The following is a 22630-nucleotide window of genomic DNA, read 5'->3' as shown; positions in this document are numbered from 1 at the left end:
CTGGGATTTATTCATCAGCATCACTGAAAATTCCCACTGCTACTCTAGGCCCCTGATAAAATAAATAACTTCTGCTCACCATGAGGCACCAGAAGTCAGAGATTACAATAAAAATTGCGTGCTACACAGAGCACTCTTCCCTCTCATCACTGTCTGGTAATATAATGATATCATCTTTTGCTATAAAACTTAACAGTACAGTATGTGGAACAGAACTACTGAAACTAGTAAGGGTAGCCCCAAAACATTTTTGGAATGCAAACAATAATCACCCACCAACAGCATGAATCTGTGAGTCTTTGTCACATGGGTGAATGAACTTCCAAAAAGGCCTGACAATTATTTGCAAAATGTATTCAATATTAGCTGCTGTTAAACTGAAATAGTTTTAGGGAAAAACCTCTGAAAGTTCATTTATAATGGGCAGGAGTTACCCCCTGGCTGACGAAGGTTCAGAAGCAGAACTTTGCTTCAAACAACTTACTGATTGCTATGGATTACTCTAATAGTTCAAGCGACATGACTTGAGATTAATGGGGCTCTCCTCTCCATCCTTTGGTAACTGTGTCCCCTTTGTTGGTGCTCAGATAGTAGAAAAGAAAGCAATGTGATTCAACAGCAAAGAGGACAAGGGCAAGAACTAGAAAGGTGATGCAGGAGAACAGATCTGAAAGAAGGAGACAGAAGAGACTTGGACTGGCTGTTGGGACAAGCAACGTGTTCAGAAGTTCTGGGAACTGGGAGAACACAGGAGCAGTGGCAGAGACAGGCAAATGATCAACAGAGCCCAAATCAGATGGAAACTAGGTGGAGCTGGCACTGAAGGAAGACTGAGACTCATTATAAAAGCAGGGCAAGGAGGGGGACACTGGGGTGGAGGCAGAGACAAGTAAATAATTTACAGTCTTGGACAAGCTTGAGCGGACAGGAGCAGTCAGTCTGTTTCCACTCAGAAATATTCTACCACAGGAGCAAAAGGGAACTCCTTGCTCCAGACTCTCCACGTTCCTCTGCTACCAAGCATCACTGGGCAGGCAGAAACCTCATCTCCCTCTGAGCAGGGTTACACAGCAAACCACGACAGTTTACTGAGGTATGTTGTAAATTCAGGCCAGTGTGATCCTTGACGGTGCTTTCAACAATTACGTATCATGGGAAACCATACAGATGTCAGCCCAATTCTAAGTGATGAAATTTTACACAATGCATCTTTTAATATGTATCATTGTTTGCAGCAAGTATAGCAAGGGATATGTTTCTCTTGCACGTATAAAACTGGAGATACAAGTAAAGGTACTAAAACCTATAGCTGTTAATACTGACTAAAGGCACATAAATCAGGTGTTGATCTCTGTCAAGCTTAGCCTCTTTCTTCAACTTACATATTTTCAGCAAAGAAGAAGTCTGCCTTATTCTGCATCTCCTTCATAATCTCTCTTTTCCAGTTTGAAGAGTTGACCAGCATGTGTTTGCGGCCCAGCACAAGCAAGCGGGCATTGTTTTTTGCCAGGCAGTTGACAGCCTCAAATAGCTGCAGAAAACAAAAGCAAAACCAGCAATTTCCTTAGCTGTAAGACAAGAATGGCAGGAAACACTTTCACATCTGCATGTCAGGTAGACGGACTTCTGGCATACCCTCGTTTCCTACAGTTCTTACCTGCAACACAAGTTATGTAGATAAGTAACCCGAGTCCATAATAACAAAGGAAACAACAACAACAAAAAAGATTGTAGGAAGCTGTTCTCAAAACACAGAAAATGCATTGCTATTTTCAGCCTTTCCAGCTCTTGCAGGTTGACATGCCTGCATTCAGTAGGAGATTTCAGAAATCCAGAGCCAGCTGAGGGACCTGAATCACTTTGGGATTCAAGTAGTATTTCGCCCTGGGAATGATTCAGCAGAGAAGCCTTTGTTGGTATTGGGGAGGACCGAGCCCCAGCCTCACAGCCGCTCCAGCCCCACCTGTTGTCCAAACTCCAGAACTGCATCTGATCTGGGCTGTCCTGTGGGGAAGAAGCAAGCTACAGCAGAAGGAAATTCGTGACCTCAGGAATAAGGGTTTGTGAAAGCCACATCCAGGCCAGCCTCCCACTTATGAACCAACATCCTGAGGTGACAAATTCACTGCGATGCTGGCAGCTCTTCAGAGGGACTTTTTGCCTGCCTCTGAGCTGTGCCAGTTCAGCAATATGTGCTGCTCTGGACGGGCATCGGGGCCACGACTGCTGCCTTGGCTTCCCCTCCCTGCTTCACCCAGAGGTGACAGCACAGACTGACCTTCAGCCTGCAGACTGGTACCACGGTTTGGTCACAAAGCAATGCTGTTTGAATACTGCCCAGAAAGAGGAAAACTCTTTCTTGAGACTGAACATCGTGTTTGAAGGCCAAGGACTGTATGCTCAACCTCCAGGGAAAGGTGTTTCCTAATGTGCAACTCTGTTTGCTGATGTGCAATCTCCCGATTTTACTCTAATCCCCCTTTATAGCTTTTCTAGCTACTTCCCTCTTCCTTATTATCTCTTCTCCCTGCTATACCTCCAACTACCTTTCTCTTTCTCTTGTTCTTTCCTCTCCTTTTATGATCATTATCATTATTTGTTATCATCAGCCTTTGTTCCAGGAAATAGAAAGATTTTTTCTTGCAACCCTAGAGTACAACTTGGCAATGCCTTTGGTTTGACCTACCTGGAAGTAGCAGTGGAAGGGGTACTCCCACTCATTCTTGTCTCAAGCCACACATCGCCACCACTTCAGTGGCACGGGATCTAGCAATGTCCCAGCTACCTGTGAGCTCACCAATCCAACAAGAGATTGTTTTATTCTCTGCAGGGCTGAGCTTGCAGCCACACTACTGAAAGACCTGACACAAGGGGAAATTATGGGAAGAAATCACTGGAGGTAGTGAGGCCAGCAAGTGTGAGTGCCCCTTTCGGCAGAGGACCTGCAGTCAGCTCAAACCAAGTGTGCCACGTATCTGGCAGTCAGATGGACCTTCTTCTCCTACAGTTTATTAGAATACATGGTTCTCTACTATGAAGGGCTTCTGGGAAAAAAAAATGAGGTGTGGGTATAAATTAGCTACAGTTTTGCAATGGACAAACTCAAACCAGCCTTAAATCTTAATAAAATCAACTGGACTCACCATTAAAAACAAACAGAATCTCCTGCTTGCATAACAGCATGTTGTCCCTCCTCTAGTTGCCACAAAGATTAAACTTTACTTACACAAATAAAACATAGAAGATAGAAATTGGTTTTGATTTCACAAGATGCAAATAATTTTGTTCTGCACACCCCCTTGCCTGACACAACTTTACAAAACAGCATTTCATCTCATTTTGGGCTTGGGCACTTAACAAGGGTGGTCTACAGAGAGGCACAGAACTTATGTGGGGGGTTTCCCTGAGTGTGTCTACTCCCACGCCTGGCGGCTTCTCAAGAAAGGAAGACATGAGACACACAATAATAACACTCGCTTTAGTCATAGAGGAAAATCAACATAGTACTGTTAACGAAGAAGCAGAAGTAGTGATATCTCGCTTAGAAAGAAAGAGTATTTTATTAATCTCATATTTCCAAAAGTTAGAGAGTTGTTATCTACCACTACACAATGCACATTTGCTATAGGCAGCAGCTTTTTTGTCGAGCTCTATGAGCAACAGCTCCGTGTAGAGGCACCCTCTGAATGTTCCCACACTAGCTGGGCAGCAAACCTCAGATGTTCAGCTGGATAATTGTTCAAAAAGCAGCGTGTGGAAAACATTTAAAAATGTGCAGCACACACATTCCCCACGTTATTCATTTTCTCAAGAATGAGGATTACAAAATTAGTAAAAGAATGAGCTTTTATAAATATATAACAGATATTATAATAGCATATATAATAGTAAAACCTAGTATTATCACTATTTACAAATATTATCTTTCAAAATTGGTCAGCAGAGCATATGAAAACCTCATTTTCTCTGAAAACTAGAACTGTGAACTGCCATTTTGCAGGGAAGAGAAAATGAGCATGGTTAGGCTGACTCCTTCAATTCACGTGGCCAGATGCGGCTGAGCCAGAGAAACACCAGGAAGCTGTGAACTGCTGCTGTGCTGCACACATCACTGCCACGCAACAAGGTACTGCAAGTCCTACCGGATTATATAAATAGCTATCACTTCATTGAGTCTTATTTCTTTTCCTCTGACAGTGCACATCAGGGTCCATGCTTCTTTCTGAACCAGAGACATTTTAATCAACTGTCTGTAGAGATCACTAGATCCCTCCCCACAACATTCATGCTCATTAGGAGCTGCAGAATAGGATCTGTTTGCAATCCCTTTCAATTATCAGCTATATTTAAATAATCACTGTGCTGTCCCAGTCTTCGTTTAATGAGGTCTTTCTCAAGCTTCTCCTAAACACCTCACCGACAACGTGAACAGTTTCGTGTTCACAGCAGGTTAGCAAATTGGACTCGGATGGAGCCAGGGTGCAGCCACAAGGAAGTATGAAACTGCACACAGATCAGTGCTAGAGTGCAGACCACTGCTCACATATGTATGGTATCTCCCAACGTGGATCTTTGAAGCATTTTGCTATTAATTTTTATAGGAAAAGCATAAAATGGATGCATGTGTACAGTGCGCATGCTCTGATTCTTATTTCTGCACCCTAAGCTGTGGATCAGTGGAAGAGCAGCAAGCTCGTACAGTAGCCTGGCTGAGTGCATACATTTATCTTTCCTTGGGACAGTCCCGGAGATAAAGGCAGGCAGCTATTTCCCCACAAGTAAATGAATATTTGTTTTGTATCTGCACCAATGCAATTTCATGGAATTTCCCCTCCACCACCACGCTCCTGCCCTCATAGCACAATGCACCTTTTTTTTTTTTTTTTTTTTTTAATTTTTCAGTTGTGCTGATACCTTCTTTTCGTGGGGCCAAGAGCTCACACTCAAGGGCAGAAACTCCTGGATCAGAGGAACCAGAGAGCACAAACCCCACAGCAACCTGCTGGGGTTTAGCCATGTTATACAATCCCACATTACATAAGCCCAAGCTTTGCCAATGTGAAATAGAGCAACTGAAAATGCTGTAGCTGGTAATTTTATATTTTAAAAATCATCAAGTTATACCTTAAAAGAATCACTTTTCAGGTGAGGATTAACTATTAACATATTTGCATTGGAAGGGAATGCTTCAATACCAATTCCTGGGAATAGTTCTGCAGCAACCCCCATGCCCAATTCTGCACAACTGAACAAGGCTAAAACACCGGAGTTAAGTTGAAGGGGCAGACAGTCCTCGTCCCATTGGAAAACATATCCTCATTCTTTTAGCTGTACAACAGCCTCATGAAGTAAATGCATACTTAAATCTCCGTTTTACACAAGTGCATGATGCAGCACAAGGAAGGTGGGTGAATTACTCCACCTCATACAGGGAACCATGAGCAGAGCAGGGTACGGATTTCCTACAGCCAGTCATCTACTCTCATCACTTGATCACCTAGCGCCACGTGTCCCTTTTCCAAAGGTTAGCTTTCTGTAAGACAACCTTTCTCCTTGGACACTGCCGGTGTTTTCCCATTTGGCGGATGGGAAATCCCTAAACGCTGTGCTCAGAGGCACACCCTTTGGCCCTCAGCAAAAGGTGGTGGCTCACCTGCCTACAGCTATAGCAGGAAAAAGAAACCAGAAAGTTTAAATCAGTTTAAATTTGTTGTTAATAAATCATGTGAGACATTTTCTGAACATTTGGTTTTACTGGTTGCCATTTAAAAGCAAAACACACCTACGGCCTGGTATCTGCTAATAACAGCAACAAACTGCTGAGTGTTGCTGCTATTTATTTTCACCTGCTGTCAGTGCTGCCTCCCACCCAGTCCCGGAGCTGTGCAAGTGCAGAGGAAACCTAAAACCACCCCACTGACCACAGGTACAGAGCTGGCCTGAGCACACCATCAAGCGGGGCTGAGCACGAGCGCTCTCCATGGGGTTATGCAAGGGAACACTTCCCACCATCGATACATTTATTTGATTTAGTTTGATCATTTTTAGTTCCCTTTTCCAGATTGCAGATAAAGAAGCTCAAAAAACATGTGCACTTAAGCGCCACACAGGAGAGCAAGCCGTGCCGGGACATGGGAGGTATTTCCCCAGCACGACCAGTGCAGCAGGGAGGGCAGGGTGTTGCCTCCCAGAAATTTAACAACCAAACCAACCTAATCTGTCACTTTTCCACCAAGCCCAGTCATTTCGCTGAAGCAGATTCAACACCATTATCAAAGCAACAAAGATAATGGAAGCTGCTTCTTATATTCCCTACATTATTGCTGATGACACAGGGTAAATTAGTCTCAAAGTCCTCAGTGTAAATTAGTCTCAAAGTCCTCTTCCCTCAAATGCAGAGGCTGCATACACGTTTCTTGGTTTCCTGCAGATTCCCTTCCCCTGAATAGAAAGGGGCAGCTACTTAGAAGAGAAAGTGGTAATGGATTAATAAATAACAGCAGAAGCTCGAGCAGCCTGGGTTACTACTGCTGGAGACAGGCAGTACCTAACTCTTGGGAATTATCCTCTACAATACTGGAGGTTTCTGTAGTGCTGCAGTTACAATGCTGTTGGGAATATTTGTATGCCGTGTTACAGCACGACTGTGCAGATTGATGCAACACACACATTATCATGCAAAACTCTACCAATGACACCACTTTACACATCAGGACAGCAATCACGCAACGCTTAACATGTTTCTACCTGTCTACGTTGACTCCACACCTAGAAATGCCGTATCCTCTCCTGAGCACGCACACACACACACATGCCTTAACTTCCACGACTCATTAGAATTTGCGGTTCACTTTTAGGTGCCAGCTTTTGCTCTTGCCTTCACAGCGAACTCTGGCAACCAAAGGCAGAGTATGGATTGAACAGGAAAACTAAACCACAGAAGCAAAGATATCCAAGTTGATTTCACATAGATCGAGGACGGTACAGCAGCCTCAGTCTGCCCAGAGGAGATGATGCCCAAATGCAGCTCTGCTGTTTGCAGAGAAATTGTTATTCAGAGGCATCCAAGGGATGCTTCTGCAGCCAAGTGCAACCTGACTGTGTACCAAGACCCTTGGCGTTTCAGCAGGTGCCGATGTTCCCGTTGACAGCAAGTGCATCCTGACTCGCGCCTTCTTGATTCCCAAGTACCATGGAGAGTAAAGCAGAGTTATAAAGAGTGACCTTAAACGGATTCAACTTAGGAACAGAAGCAATAGCATGTTTTATATTTTCCTGTTTACACAGTGTCCTGGATATTATCCCAGTAATAGAGATACCTTTAATTACTACTATACTTGACTTCAAGTGAAGGTGGAACCTGCTCAAAATAATCTGTGAAACAGCCCTGAATGCGGAAGTAGAATGTTCATAATTAGACTCTGGCATTAAATTCTGCTGTATTATAGACTACAGGTAAATTTTCCAATTCCAAACAAGCTTGAAGAGACACCTCTACAAAACAAACTTCTGTAAATTACCGTTACATTTAGAAAAGCTGTTGCAGATTTCTTCTATGCAATGTGAAGACAGGGATAGGTCCCCATCCTTCCTAGCAGAGATGTGAGTAAAAATAAAAAAGGTTCTGAAATAGATATTTTCTAATATATAATCTAATTACAGACATATCCTGCAATTATACCCAAAAGGCATGATGAGCAGTCATTGGATGAATAGCAAACCAGTACTTTCTACAAGAATCAAGTTGGGATGCATGCGGAAACCAAGGACATCATATATACAAATTATACAAATCACTTTATTTGTGTGTGTGACATGAAGGATAGGGAGGCAGGTGCAGGACCATCAGCTGGAAGAAACACCAGCTTTTTGGAGTCTGTTTTTTCAGAACGGATTGCTGCTTTGAAGATCTCAGGCCCTTCTCCTCAGACCTTATGCCTCACAAACCTTGTAATGTCACCATTCTTGAATACACTTATGTCACTCTGTTTGAATGGTGGTATTTTCAAGATAATAGAATCCTAGAATCTTCAAGGTTGGAAAAGACCTCCAAGATCATCCAGTCCAACCGTCCCCCTACCACCAATGTCACCCACTAAACCATGTCCCTAAGCACCAGGCCCAACCTTTCTTTGCCCCCAGGGACGGTGACTCCACCACCTCCCTGGACAACCTGTTCCAATGCCTGACTGCTCTTTCTGAGAAGAAATGTCTTCTCATTTCCAACCTAAACCTTTCCTTACAGAACTTGAGGCCATTCCCTCTTGTCCTATCACTAGTTACCTGTGAGAAGAGGCCGACCCCCAGCTCCCCACACCCTCCTTTCAGGCAGTTGTAGAGAGCAATAAGGTCACCCCTGAGCCTCCTCTTCTCCAGACTAAACAAGCCCAGTTTCCTCATGATCTTCAGATGAGTAAAGGTCAACCATGGATAAATAAAAGAGAAATGGATAATGATAACGGTTAGCAAAGCATGTTATTAAATGAACAATGCCAAGAACTCCGAAATGATGGCTAAAGAAGTGATTAGGAGCTGGAGAACTGCTGATTTTCATAGTATTAATTTGTAAAAGAGAAAAACAGCTTTGTTCTTTGACTCTTACAACAATTTAAGACACAAACATTCCTTAGTTGCATAACTGAATTTTTGAAAGTTGAGTTTTGAAAGTCACTGCAGTGCCAGTTAAGTTTCTCAATCCACAAAAAAATCTGCTATGCAGCAACAGGTTTAGAATCACATGGAGACAAAGAAACAGTAATATTTTTGTTAAACATCTACAACAGCGTTTTTTTTTTTATCATTTAAAAAATTATACCATTGATTTAAACATGCAAACTGACCCATTGATGTTGGCTCTGTAATTATGAATTAGGCATAAAGATCATGACAAAGTGTGAGTTTGAAATCCAAAGTAGCATTTTTGACAAGGCAACAACTAAAACTGGGAAATGTCCATATTCACAAGGAAAATTTAGTAACACAGTCATTTTCTGCTTTTGTCACAAGTGTAGCAATGTAAAACTTCTTTAAGACTTCAGGAATTCAGAAACTCACAACCCACAGCAGCAGTCACAATCAATAATCTGAAATCCCCTCCTAGGCTGTTTGACCTAAGTGATCTCAGATGCTGCACCTCTCTACCACAGCCTGCATCTTCTACTACCCAAAGCATGTTGAAAAAAGGAGAGAGCATGGGTGAGAACTACAAAACTAGGCCATCTCACATGGCTCCTGTTGTTTGGGCTCCACAGTCTCTACTTGGCTGCACGACTTTGAGGGGCAAAAAGATTAGCCACGTGGCTCCCAACCCTGTTTCCCATCTACCTTATTTCCTGCAGCTGTGTTTGTGGTAGAGAACATGGAGACTTCTGCTGGGAGAAAAGCAGGGGGGAGCACAGTTGCTCTGTCTATAAGCAATCAAATTCATCTATATACACATCAGAGGTTTATTCTTATGGACAGTCACATTTTTAATATAAGATGTTATTCTGAGACAAAACCAGGCAATAAAAGATGTAGGTATGATACAAAACATGGCTTATAAGCTTGGTTCATCTATTCCAAATGCAAACAGTTTTAGACTTTGTTTGTTCTCCCTGAAAATTACACCCTGAGGTACTTCTGCAGAAAGTAAGATCAAGCACCTGTGTCACTCAAGTCTTTTCAGGAATGAAAGCACAATTTGTTGGAATGCAATTCTTTAAATATTAAGGATAAGAAGTCTCTCTTGCATATGTTAAAGCTTTAAAATATAATCTTGCCCAAGAGATTAATTCTCCAGAAATAATGACAGGCTTGCAATATCATACTTAATAATTCCTGGATTCTTCCTGTCCTGGATAACTCCTTCCTCAGAGTTAAGTATCAATACCATAAATTAAATAGATAATTTTTTTCCTCAAATTGCAACTAAAAAAAGGAAATTCTAATGATAAAAGAATGACAGATTTTAATCACCTTGTTCTTTTCATAAGGTTTATTATGAAATCCAGAGAATCAATTTACACAAGTAGATCTGCTAAATCATGGCACAACACCCCTTCCAAATTTCAATAAATTCTGTTTGGAAGACTCTCTCTTAATCTTCTTCTCAAGCCATGTTACTCAGGTTATGGCTCAAGACATTAAAGAAAGAAATACACCTACGTTTCCAGTTGTTGAATGACTGAAACTAGTAATTGATGTTCTGGATCAAAACTTAAGTTCATGCAAACCTGTAACCTATTTCTTTAAAAAATAGTACCAAATGATTCCATTACCCTTATTTTAATCCTTTAACCTCTCCTGTCTTCTCTATTTTTTCTATGTATCCGATTTGTTGCATACTTTCATCTCTCCTTTTATTCATCTCCTTTCTTGCAACAAAATAAAAACAGCAAGATCTTCACAAAACTCATGGGGCATCTTACATGGATTTTTTTTTTAATTCAGACTTCTCCTGGGAATTCACTATTTTGTATCAAAACCTGAGGATCTTCAAAGTATGAAAGATTTATCAATATCAACCCTTGACACCCAGGAAATGAGATAGGTGATTCTCTCTATCAGTGATTATACAACAGTAGGAAAATAAGCATATAAAAGTTCAAAGGACACAAAGTCTGGCTTATGTGTTTCCACATCTCAATACTATCCTTTGTTCTCATTCTTGAATTCTTCCTGCTTGTGCTGCTGTTTCCTCAACAGTACCTTCTCACTGTTCACTACACATAGTTTTATTGCACTAAGTACTGCATAAATATCCCCATTATTTTCATGAGCAAGTAAGTTATATATAAATGAAAAGGTATAAGGTTTTACTTATTTTTGTATAGGCTACAGAAGTAAAACTTCATCTGTCAGTGATATAGACAGAAAATATATATGGAAAAGTTGTCCCAGCTGAAGTCTCAACTTCAGGAGTCAGCCATCTTTCACTGGAAACCCAGCTTGACATTACACTGGTATTTTTGCATTTCTACTATTTCTATAGCAGTTATATATAAAAAACTTATATAAAAAACTATCATTTCTCATTGTAGAAAGAATGTAAAAAGCTAGCTATTAGAAAGGAATATTTGTGAATTATATGCAGCTGTGCCAGTCTTTGATCTTGACAGGCTGAGTCAGAAGCTATGTTTAAGCACTGAAAATCCAAAATGTGAGCAGGACCTCTGGGTGTTGGTGGCAATGGCGGTGGGTCGTTATGAAAATGAAAACACAAGATCGACTGATCTTTTCCACAGATAGGAAATAACTTGGTGCAGGACTGAAATCAGCTTTGTAAGATTGAAACTGACAGTTTAAAAGATACCAATGTTGTAGCTCTCACCACTGTCCCATGCAGATGTCTGAACAGCGTCACTGACCTAGTCTGATGCTGTGTTTTCCCCCTCTCCCATCTGTGGTTCAAAAAGCCCCAGACGGTACTTTTATTCTTTGAGGAAAGGTGCTGCACCAGATGGGGAGATCAATGTTATGGCAGGCACTGCCTTCATGCAGTACAAGACACAGTAAATCCGTGCTTCTGCCGTGACAACCTACCTTTTAATAATCTAGAGACTTACAGAAAGACTTTAAAATACAGGCTATTTCTGTGCTCACAGGTAAACAGGCCTATGGTCCAGGTAGGATGGCACAGTAACCAACGGAACTCATCCATAAATCAACTGCTTGCAATAAATAAATAAATAAATAAATAAAATTAAACTACAGTATGAAGCAAATATTTATGACGCAATTTTCACACGATTTTTGTTCTGTTTCTTATTCCTACTATTTTGCATTTGCCTGCTACAGATTACTATGTAGAGCTAAAGAGGCTACCTCCAAAACCAGTTGTTCCTATAAGAGCCATTTTCCAGTCCTTAACACAAATAAATACTTTAACTCAACTACTCAAGTTTGGTGATTCCTCTTTGAAAGATGAAAAAGATTGTTTAATATGACAGAGAACATATCAAATGTTTTTTCTTCAGCAGGACAAAAATCAGCAGAAACTAAAGCACAAAGGTCTAAGGTGAAGGGGCAGCATTAAGGTCCTAGCCAGGCCTACCTACCCTGCACGCATACCTAGGGATAAGGGATTTCAGCAGAGAGGGACTAAGGCAGGAATCTGTTTAATACTGGTATAAGCATAACTGGTATTTACCAGAAAACTTAGGGGGCTTTAATATTTTAGCATTATTCTTCTTGACACAGTTACTAACTTGAGTTGCACAGCACTGGAGACTCATGCTATTTTACTGCTAGTATCGCTGCTGCCAACATCTGGGCCTGGAGATCCTTGGCAGTGAAGGTCTGAAAGCCCCTCAGAGTGACTATGATCCACAAGATCTAATTTACTTTAATGCTTTTAATATAAGTTTATTGGTAACAATCTGCAGTACTCAGTATCTAAACACTGGCCAGGTCAGTGTTTATCTTAAGTATTTTTCTTTAACTCAGGAGATAAGATAGAGTATCTGACAAACAGATAATATTGTCAGCTCCCACAAATTAATTATAGATGATATTTGGCATTCGTCTAAAAGCTCCACCTCATGGGAACAAAGGGTTATATGAAAATCTTTGTCAACTTTGTCATTTTTTGCCCTTGTAGTCAGACAAATCAGCTTGTGAATATGATCACCAAAAAGGCTCAGGTAATAGAAGCCAAATAAGAACATTCCACCCCCTTTTTCATAAAAGGATCTACCTTCTTAAGGCACATTTCATTTTGGGGACTCAGCATTATGGTTTCCAGCTGTCTGTATGTGACTACACCAGCCAGCCATTTAAGGAATTCTGCTGCATCTTTCCCTCCTTCGCCCATTCCTGTGGAGAGAATGCCTACCCAAAAACACCCCCTGCAGCACCCAGGTCCAAACATCTGTGCTCAAGTGTAAGGGACAGCTGTAGTTTCAGAAGTATTTTGTATATAGACAATAAGCCAAATGCATCAGATAATTCAATGTTAAAACTTTTTCATATTAGTGGTTATGATAGCTAGGCTGGCAGAGTGATGGGGCTTGTGGAAATGAGAGTGAGTGGGGCAAGAAAAAAAATTTATATTCTTTAGCATTAGTATTTCTGAAAGCCCATTTGGGGATGCCCATTCGGTGGAAAGACAGAACTCTTTACTCTGCGAGACATGAAAATATGAAGTATGACATATGTATCACTGAGAAGTGAAGATGTCAAAACCTCCACATCTTTTATTTTAAACCACTTCCTTTAACTGTTGAGTCTTAGGGCCAGCATGCATAAATGGATTTAGACAGTCAATACAAACCTTTACAGGGATATCACATGTAAACACAAATGGATTTAGATGCTGAAAGCAATGTAGCAAAATTAACATTAGACAAGCCCAGGACGATGACTCTTAGTAAGGATCAGGGTAAATCAACATCATTAAGACTGTCTGGTTCTGCTCTGTGTCTATCCTCTTGCATCTCTCTTACTGCCACTTTATTTATTTATTCAAATATGTACCAACTTAGGACTACAGTGGAAGAAAATTCTTATCAATCAATCAATTAGGTAGTAATATAGGTAATACTAGCACTTAATAAATACCTATCTTCAATTTATAGAAACATAAATTGTCATTGAATGTGGAAGCTCCAATTGCAATGAACCACAAATCTAATATGCACCATCATACTAATTTTTTTTTCCATTGCAAAGCATAAGCAATACCTAGTTTACCCCAACATCACATAATTAGGAATAAACAAGGAGAGAAAGCATTAGCAAAGAGGATTCTTCCATATGAATATACCACCTAAGTCAGAAATAACTCCATTGAACCAGTGGATCTGAACTGGCTTTGAACTTCTGTTAGAGAGCTTATGCCTCTATGCTGATATGCTGATAAAATTGCTTGGAAAATAGAGTATATGACAACATCTTCAGCTTGTGACTCACCTGACTCATTATATCTTCAATGCATGTTTCCAGATAGAACTGTGAAAAGAACTGTTCAGATTATTAAAGAACTATCTGGTGAATAATAGGTCAGGAGAAAACAGCATCACAAGTTAGTATCTCTGTGCAGAAAGGAAAAACACTAGATACTTGTAAATATTAGTGTGAAATATGTAAATGATTGGAAATGGAGAATTTCCTAAGAGGTAGGTTTCCTAAAAATACGTGGCAGGTCAGTAAGTACGACGCCAAAGACTAAGCATTCGAAGTAATTTACATTGCAGTTTTGGGGATCATATTTAGAGAAAAATATTTATAGAATAGAAAATACAGATTTTTATTTGATGGATACACATAAAAAGTAGAAGTCTATGAAGCATCTAAATGTTGTTTCATAGGGGTATTTCTTCATTGAATGGTTTTCAAAGTCTAATTTTTAAGACCTTGAGGTGGGTGTCTTTCTCTAGTGAAGAATTCTGTTGATGTACAGTGGTTAGTACCATGGGGCCGTAGAACCATGGCTACTAGTAATACACATACACAGTTTAAGCTTCTAGTTCATTCTCTATCGTTTAGAAAAATGCACATCAAAAGATCTAAAACGTCATAAAACCATGTAAGCAGCATGAAATATCATGCTAAGAAGCAAATATGGAAAGTGTTTGGAGAGTTTCTGCAAGTACCAAACAATATTCTGTTGCTTTACACAAATAAATAGGAATGACCTTATACACAGGTCTCACCTCCACAGCAGTCAGCCAACTTGCTAACACTATCACTTGCTAACACTATCACTGCATGCCCATGAGGAGACCCAGCAGATAAAAGGCTCATTTTCAGGAGATCCTGCAACTCAGGGAAGATTTTGGAGTTTATTTCAACTTGGGACTTTTCTCCTAAAAGCAGTCTCGAGAAATCCCCATTCTTCAGAGTTCATTCTACATGACAAAAGAAGTACCCATGCAGATTAACACTGCCTGTGTTAGAAATTACCCTCTGGTAATTTTTTAATGACAATTTGAATAGCAGTAGCAAAGGTAGCCATAGCTTGTTTTTTATGCTCTTGGTACTGGTATTCTTACCATATCACTACTGCTCCTCATATGACACCTAGCAACAAAATCATTTACAACTCCCAGCATGTGTGATAATACCTTAATTATGTTTTGTATGGATAAATCAGGTCTGATTAGAACCATTAATAGACACACTTGCAAGGCTTCCAGGTATTTCATGTTTTATACTATTCCAGTATACTATGTTTTGATTGCATCGGTGTTTGGGAATTAGATGGAAGATGCCAAAACACTGTTCCCTTCTCCTGCTATCTCTGTTTAACCACATATTTAACCTCAGCAGAGGCGTACCACAAATGATCCACAGAAGACTGCAATGGTTTGCTGTAGTGTCACAGACTCGAACTGCCTTTCTGAGGCGCAATTAATTTTGAATTTTATTTAAAAACGTATATTAATCTCTTACAATTAAGTAAGAAAATATATTGGGAATTTTCATTCTATGAGATATAAGAATTTACTTTAAAAATAGTGAAAATTTCACAAAAAGCTTTGGCTTGTTACACTACCTACAAGAAATCTGCAAGACCTGAATACTTCAGAGTTGCTCACAGTCAAATGGGAGACCAGCACTTATATAGTGAAGCACTGCTCTCCCCAGTCCTATTTGAGGAGCTTACTCTTTAGCCCAAGAGTAGCCCTTATTTTCATCACATGCACTCAGGTACAGCAAATACCCTATCAAGAAAGGAACACAGTTAAAAATAAGAAAGACAGATAAATCCATGACACCTAACTTGTATAACTGTATGCAGTATTTTATTCCAGATGATTTATAAAGAGTATGTGCAACCTATTACAGATGGCCTGAAAAATTACAAGGTAGCTGTAAAGTGCAAGTGGGTAATACCCACCATTTTCTCAGCACATAAAGTAGAGGCCACCATACAAAATTATCAGACAGAAGGTTTAAAGGAAACAGAAGTACAGACATTATATCATATCTTCTGTCATTGTAAAACTCATTGCCACAGGATGCTTTGAAAAAAAGAAGTATTTGGGGAAAGTAATTAAATAAATTTATCACAGAAAATTCTATCAGTGGCAATTACATCTGTTATTCGGGAGGCAGTTTTTTCAAGAGTAAATAAATAAATAAGGGAGACTATAACAACAGGAATCATCCCTCCAAACTTGGTAGAATTTGAAGAGTGAGATCCTATTGCCTATGACCTCTGCATCTGATGTACAAAATCGATACAAGACAAAGGTATGTTTTTCACAGTAAATGTTTGATGCAGGAAGTCATCTGTAACGGGAATGGTATTTTGGATAAGGATTAAGTGTTCCTACAATTTTTCAGTTTGAAATACAAATTCTTGTGAATTGTTTTTAAATAAGCATACTGCTAGTGCAATCGTGTTTGCAGTATGGAATCTTATCTGGTGAAGTTGATTCACTTAGAGATCAACTAGATTCAAATAGGACTTTGTAAACTATTTTCTTGTACCAGACAACATGAAGCAATCAGTTTACAGAGAGATTTAGATTAAAATCCATGGAGAATTCTACTCATTTTTTCCAGAATATTAAAATATTAATAATAATTATTAACTTTGGTTTTAAATTTCACTGCAGGTTTACAATCATTTTATAACTTCAATTTTATATGTATTTAACTACCTGTATAAACCTCTATCCCTATATACATACCTCTTTCACTCTAGCTCTACAAGTAGAATTCAACTAGAGAAAAAACAATAAATGCAGCTTAATAGCTTGCTGAATCATTAATCACCATGTCAATATACCGAGATCTCTGGAAATAACCCACTGTGCAAGAAAATCTAGGTTTTCATAACTTCATAAATAAATCCAAACGGAATTTAAGCTTCTGCTTTGCTGCACCTTTTCTCCGTGAGACACAGCTTCTAAACATGTGTACTTTCCTACTTCTACTAAAAATAGAATATCATTTATAAAAGCCAAGTGTGAATCAAAAATTTATTACTTTTCAATGTACATAAATCCAGATGTACATAAATGAATCCAATCATTGTTCTAAGGATTTTATCTATGTTACCTTTAAGATGACATACAAAGAAACAGCATTTCTCAGGCTCAAAGCAAATGCTTATTCTTGCACAGAATTGACCTATAATAAACCAACCATCACGTTTTCTGCCCTGCATCCCCTATGTTAATACCACTATTCAATAGGAGTTTCCAGACACGGATCACTTCTAAAGAAGCAGTTCTGTTGCCTAAAGACCAGGTTTCAGATCTGGAATCACAGCATACCTCTTATTGCCACATGATAACATTTCCATAATTAGATGAATCAATTGGGCTGCCCAAAGAAAGTTCACCTTTTGGTTTCCAAGGGAGAAGTGAAAACAGCATGACTGAAACTCACCCAGTTCGGAAGATACCCTCATTTGACTTCGTCACCCAGAGTTTAGTGGGACTTCTCCGCAACACAACAACCAACCTGTTGCTACAACTACAAAGTTCACCTGAACATGAATCATCAGGGCATGTTCATTCTGCTCTGTCAAATTTCAAGCTCATATACCTGGTGATGTACAAGAATGATTATTATGAAAGATATGCAATTCCCCTTATAAAAAAAGGAGTGCTTGGGTGCTCCTGTACTTAACATTCGATTTGCTCCTATTGCCAAATACAAAGGCAGAAATGATAAATACCAGAGAGGAACCACAACAGGTCACTACGTTAATCACAAGGTTTTTTTGTTTCGTTTTTTAAATTCAGCCTTATAGCCAGAGGCCAACAATAGTAAGGGGAGGCACCACCAGAAAGTATTGGACTTAGGCAGAAAATGACAGGGAGAGGTTGTCAAAATGCCTTATAGTCAGATTTCTTAGCCTGTTCAGTTTTTGCTGCTACATTCTTCTCACCAGGAAATGCAAAATCAGATTGGGTAACTCTAAAATGAAAGTGGAAGCAAACATTCCTACTACTTGAAGTAGCATTTCTAGAATCTCTGACACTCATGTCAAATACGCCTTCAACTATTCTGTATGTGTGTGAAGCTGAATGCATTAAATGCCCCTTTATTTCTCTTTTATCCACAAATAGAAAGTATCCAACTGTTCTGAAGAACTTCAAGGAGAAAAGATAAGACTCTTCAGACCTTTCCTCTAAGTTTGAAGCAAATGAGTCTATTCCCCTTCACCTCTCCTGAGGAGCTTAACAGCCTTGCTCTTCTTCTTGATCTAGTGGACAAAAATTCATGAACTGGATCTATCCTATTTAGCATGGCACAAATATGAGGGGGGATAAATTTCAGCTTATCAGTCTCTTACATGTGACTTCAGAGAAGAGATTCACTCAGTCCACCTGTTGAGATATTGAAGGACCCTCAGAAATTAACAGAGGAGAGATGAATGCACTGCTGAGTGTGACAGCCACACACCTCTAACACTAAAAATAAGTGCACTTGCAAGATTACGTGTTAGTACTTTAGCTTCTTTCTAAGACAGGGTCTGAATGTCAGGAGAGGTATCCTGTGACTAAACCAAGTGATGACCACATTACACATGTTGTAGGTGATTTTCAGTGCATCCATCAAAGATCTTCATCCTTATGATTTGAGCAATACTCAAAGGAAATGACAGCACAGTTCTAAAGACTACACAGATGTTGCAAAGACAGACATTTGTCCAACATTGAGTAACAGGGCAATGTTTAGTTATCATGGATATGTAAACTTGGACTATCATCAGAAGACAGAAAATAGAAAGATGGAAAAGGCTGGGAGCAAATAGACAAACACATCTGACGGCTCTGCTGAGTGGTAGGACAAGAGTTGGTAGGAGGAAGAATTGATGAATTGTCACAGTATGACAAATAAGACCTCTGTTGGATGTATTGATTCTGAACAGAGAATGACTCATGGATCTACTCAATTTTCGCTTCATTTAAAGACAGTAAAGTAGTTGAACAAATCACAGATGCTGCCAAATGAGTCAAAGAAGAAAGAACATTCTTTTCCATGCATGACTTGATTTGGGGCAAATTTATTAATAAACGCCTGTTTTGCAGGACAGCTCATACAGCGGAGCTCAAGTTTTGTATCAAGTATCAGTGTCTCACTAATTATGCAGTTGATCTCATATACATGTAGCATGGCTAAGAACAGAGTTGAAGACTAGGAAAAATCACCACATGAAAACATGAGTAATTAATTTTTTGTCAACTATATATATGTATGTGTGTACAGGTGTTACTTTTTTTCTGTGTTTTTTAGCCTCAAAGTATTTTTTACTAAGTCAAGACATCAGAGTGAAAGTTTTCTTTACTGTTTCCCCCAAATACCATACGCTCCAATACATTTTTTTTTATTTTTTAATGACAGAGGATTTATTGGTGCAGGAGACCTCAAAAAAACAAAATTGTATTTCAATATTGATTGGGGTTACTAATCCAAGAGAGTGATGGGTTAGTGTGGCTGGTTCTTCCTCCTCCCTTATCCCCTTGTTTTTAAATTCCTTCATTTGAAGAGCTATTCCCTTTGTCTTGATAGTTGGAGAACGAATCTTGACACTGGGAATAAAGTTCATAGCAAAAAATGGTTCCAAGCTGAATTACAATGAATGATACTTCAAAGTTCTTCAATTCTGTGGCTGCTTTTAGGCTTTCTTTCAAAACCATACTAAGACCAGTCATCATTTCCTTGTAGTCTACTATCCTATATCCTGTTCTCCTCCCCTGTCCTGATGAAAGTCTTCTCACTATCAGCTTTCCCTTCAAAGCTGAAACTTCTCTCTGTCCTCTTCCATACTACTAAAGCAGTCAGGGAGTCCAGGAATATCTAGCACAGAACCACTAGAACAGATAAAATTATGGTATTAGTTTTAAACTCTGAACTTCCTTGATAAAAATTAGAAAAATATTTAATATGAAAAAAAAAATCAGCAATAACCTGTGTTTGCTATGCCACTTGTGACCACGCAGTTCATTCAAACAGCCCTTTGGAGGGCTGGTTACTCAGAGAGCAACCTCCATTCAACAAGTTTGCTGTTTTTCCCCCCTGGAAGAAAGAGGAAATATCTACCAGGCATGCCCTATCCCCTCTGCTTATCTCAGCACCCCAGCTATAGCAACAACCCCAGCCTGCCCTTTTGAGCAGGAGGGCAGCTTTGGTGGCTCAGCTGGGTGACGGCTGCTGCAGGCGGAAGGAGGTGATGCAGGGCAGCTGCCAGCTGCTGCCACTGGGCTGGGATGGGAGGGGAACTGCAAGGCTCTGGCTTCATCAGCTGTTGTACAGGCCCACTACAATTTGCATGGGAATTATATGAACTTGTGTAGTCCAGTTATAGAAATGCTGGTTTAGTTTGGAAGTAACCGCTTTGAACTCTCCGCCAAGAGTGAAAACTATTTCTTTGTGCAGTATCTGCCTTAACAAATTCAGTCTGGAAGCATTTTACCAACCTTTTAGATGTCTGAGTTTAATACAGAGATTAGGGAGTGAAAAGTTAGGGCTGAGCTGGCCCCAACTGCTGAACTGTTTGAAGAAGGGAACTGTGAGTTTGCTTTGATCTGTCCCAACACACATTTGAGATATATATACTCAGCTATGTCTAAGACCAGCTGGGTACAGCTATGAAAGGAGCTGGCTGCATACCTCATTTACAATAGAGCAATCTCAATGTATATTTAAAATAGTGAAGTGCTCTCCAAATCGTGCTTGCCGATCATGCTCCCCCTGCCCGTCTCGCTCTCACCCCTGCCCTGGCCTTTACAATCTAGAGGTAGCTGGGAAGAGCTCAGAGGTCCCTGACCCCTCTCCCACATCCCAAGAGGGATGCTTCGGAGCCTAGATATCCTGCTTGCACTTAGAATCCCCTTGCTTCCAAGGAATACTTCTACCGAAAACAGTGATAAACAGGAAAAAACGCATCCGAGAGTTATGTAACAGTTTGTGTTTCAGAAGACAACCGGATGGCCAGAGTGTGGAAATTCCCTCTCTTGACCTTTATAAGGTGAAAGGCAGGAACACCACAGGGAGTCGGGGCAGCAGGGAACAGGGAGTTCCAAATGTCATTGTGTAGCTGCAGATTGATGTAATTACATACACCTGGAGGAGAGGATTAACTCTAAGTCACGACACAGCCAGAATGAACTTTGCTTAGTCAAACTGCAAGGATAGCTCAGTTTATAAACTGCCAGCTTTGCAGTACAAATTGTGACTGACTCATCAAGGCAAATACACATCAGGTACAGTCTTAAATAGGAACAGAATGTAATGCCCAAAAACAGACACATGACAACTATTTTACACTTTACAGGAGTCTGTTTCTATTGTTTGGATTATATAGCAAAAATAATTTAAATTCCATGGTATCTTTTAATTAGGAATTAATTATAATGTCTAATTTAAAATGACACACTAAGTTGCAAAGTGCCGAAAAGAGGTACTTGCTAATATCCATTGCTGCAGCTTTACAGCGATCGCCTTCAAAAGCGATGCTCTCACCACTCCCTAGCCCTCAAAAATGCTTGTTCCCATCCTCATGCTACCTCCTCTTTTGTCAGTAATTGATGCAGCCGCTTGGTGATTTGTACCAGGAAACAGCCCTAGTTTAAAATCAACCTGGCAAAAAAGTGGATTGTAATTACAAAGTGACTGTGTCATATAATAGAGAAATTACCACAGAATATTCCTGTAAATCTGCCAAGTCAATAAGATTCATGATGATCTGCTAAGTAAGTGCTGGCTGTAAAGACTAAAGGTGCCTGGGGCTACTGGAAGTCACATATCTAGTTTTCCAGAATGTCAGAATACTTTGGGGATTACACAAGTAAAAGTCATTCCTTTAACTTCTGCTGTTTTTCCTTTTCTTCTCATCCCTTAAGGTACTTGTGCCCTGCCCCTCCACCCATCCACTTTCCAAGACACCTACAGAATGCCTAGAGGGAATTACAAATATTAAGCTGTTTGAAAAAGAAAGTAGTATTTTATCAATGTTTTATGGTATTTTTGTTAAATGTAAATAAAAATGAGACTGCATTAAAATTGCCACAAATCTTATGCCACCTCCTGTGTTTAACTATGACTTTTATTCTGATATTTACTCTAAATTGTGTAAGAGGTGGTCCAACAAGCTAACGATTGCAGCTTTTGACACAGGTTCTTGGAAATACACTCTAGTATTATTTCTCAAGAAGAGCAGACTAGGTCACTGAAGAATCACAACACGCCCCTCTTCTAAATTGGCCAGTCGTACTACCCTAGCAAGCCACGCTGACCTTCACTGTTAACTTTCTCTATCCTTCAGACTCTGCCTCCAGCTTCTCTGGCATTTATTTCTCCTCTTTGTCCTCTCAGTTCTGCATTTTGTGCCCTGGACCTGCCACTTCCCATTCAGCTGCCTCTGCTGCAGGGACAGCGGCCTCCAGAGATGAAGCGCTTTATGGCAGAATTAGATCTCAAAGCTCAGGCTACAGCCTGCAGAGATCAGCAGACAGATGGGGGCTGTTCCCCCAGCACCAACACTGATCAGGAAAGCTACACCAGCAGAGATTCCTGTGGCCTTCCCTTCCATCCTCTGGAGGAAAAGTTTGGAGACAGAAGAAAGGCTTGCTCTGTTTTGCATCGCTGTTTCTGTTTCCTTTTATTTTGCTTAGCTGTGTCCTGAAAAAAATAAACAAACCAGAACACACGCTTCTTGTCCAAAGCACCTAAAATAAAAATAAAG

At 40.0% G+C, this 22630-nt stretch overlaps 1 protein-coding gene across 1 annotated transcript in view; it reads right to left on the bottom strand.

Annotated features, from left to right (window-relative positions):
- PRORP (protein only RNase P catalytic subunit) overlaps window positions 1-22630 on the bottom strand; it is a 45183-nt gene that overhangs the window by 2161 nt on the left and 20392 nt on the right. The window contains exon 5 of the mRNA XM_032189264.1: window positions 1383-1531. Coding sequence (XP_032045155.1) covers window positions 1383-1531 — 149 coding nt within the window. The remainder of the gene's footprint in view (window positions 1-1382; window positions 1532-22630) is intronic.

This window comes from Aythya fuligula, chromosome 5, assembly GCF_009819795.1.
Source record: "Aythya fuligula isolate bAytFul2 chromosome 5, bAytFul2.pri, whole genome shotgun sequence".
NCBI lineage: Eukaryota > Metazoa > Chordata > Aves > Anseriformes > Anatidae > Aythya > Aythya fuligula.
This window is presented reverse-complemented; position numbering and strand designations above follow the sequence as displayed.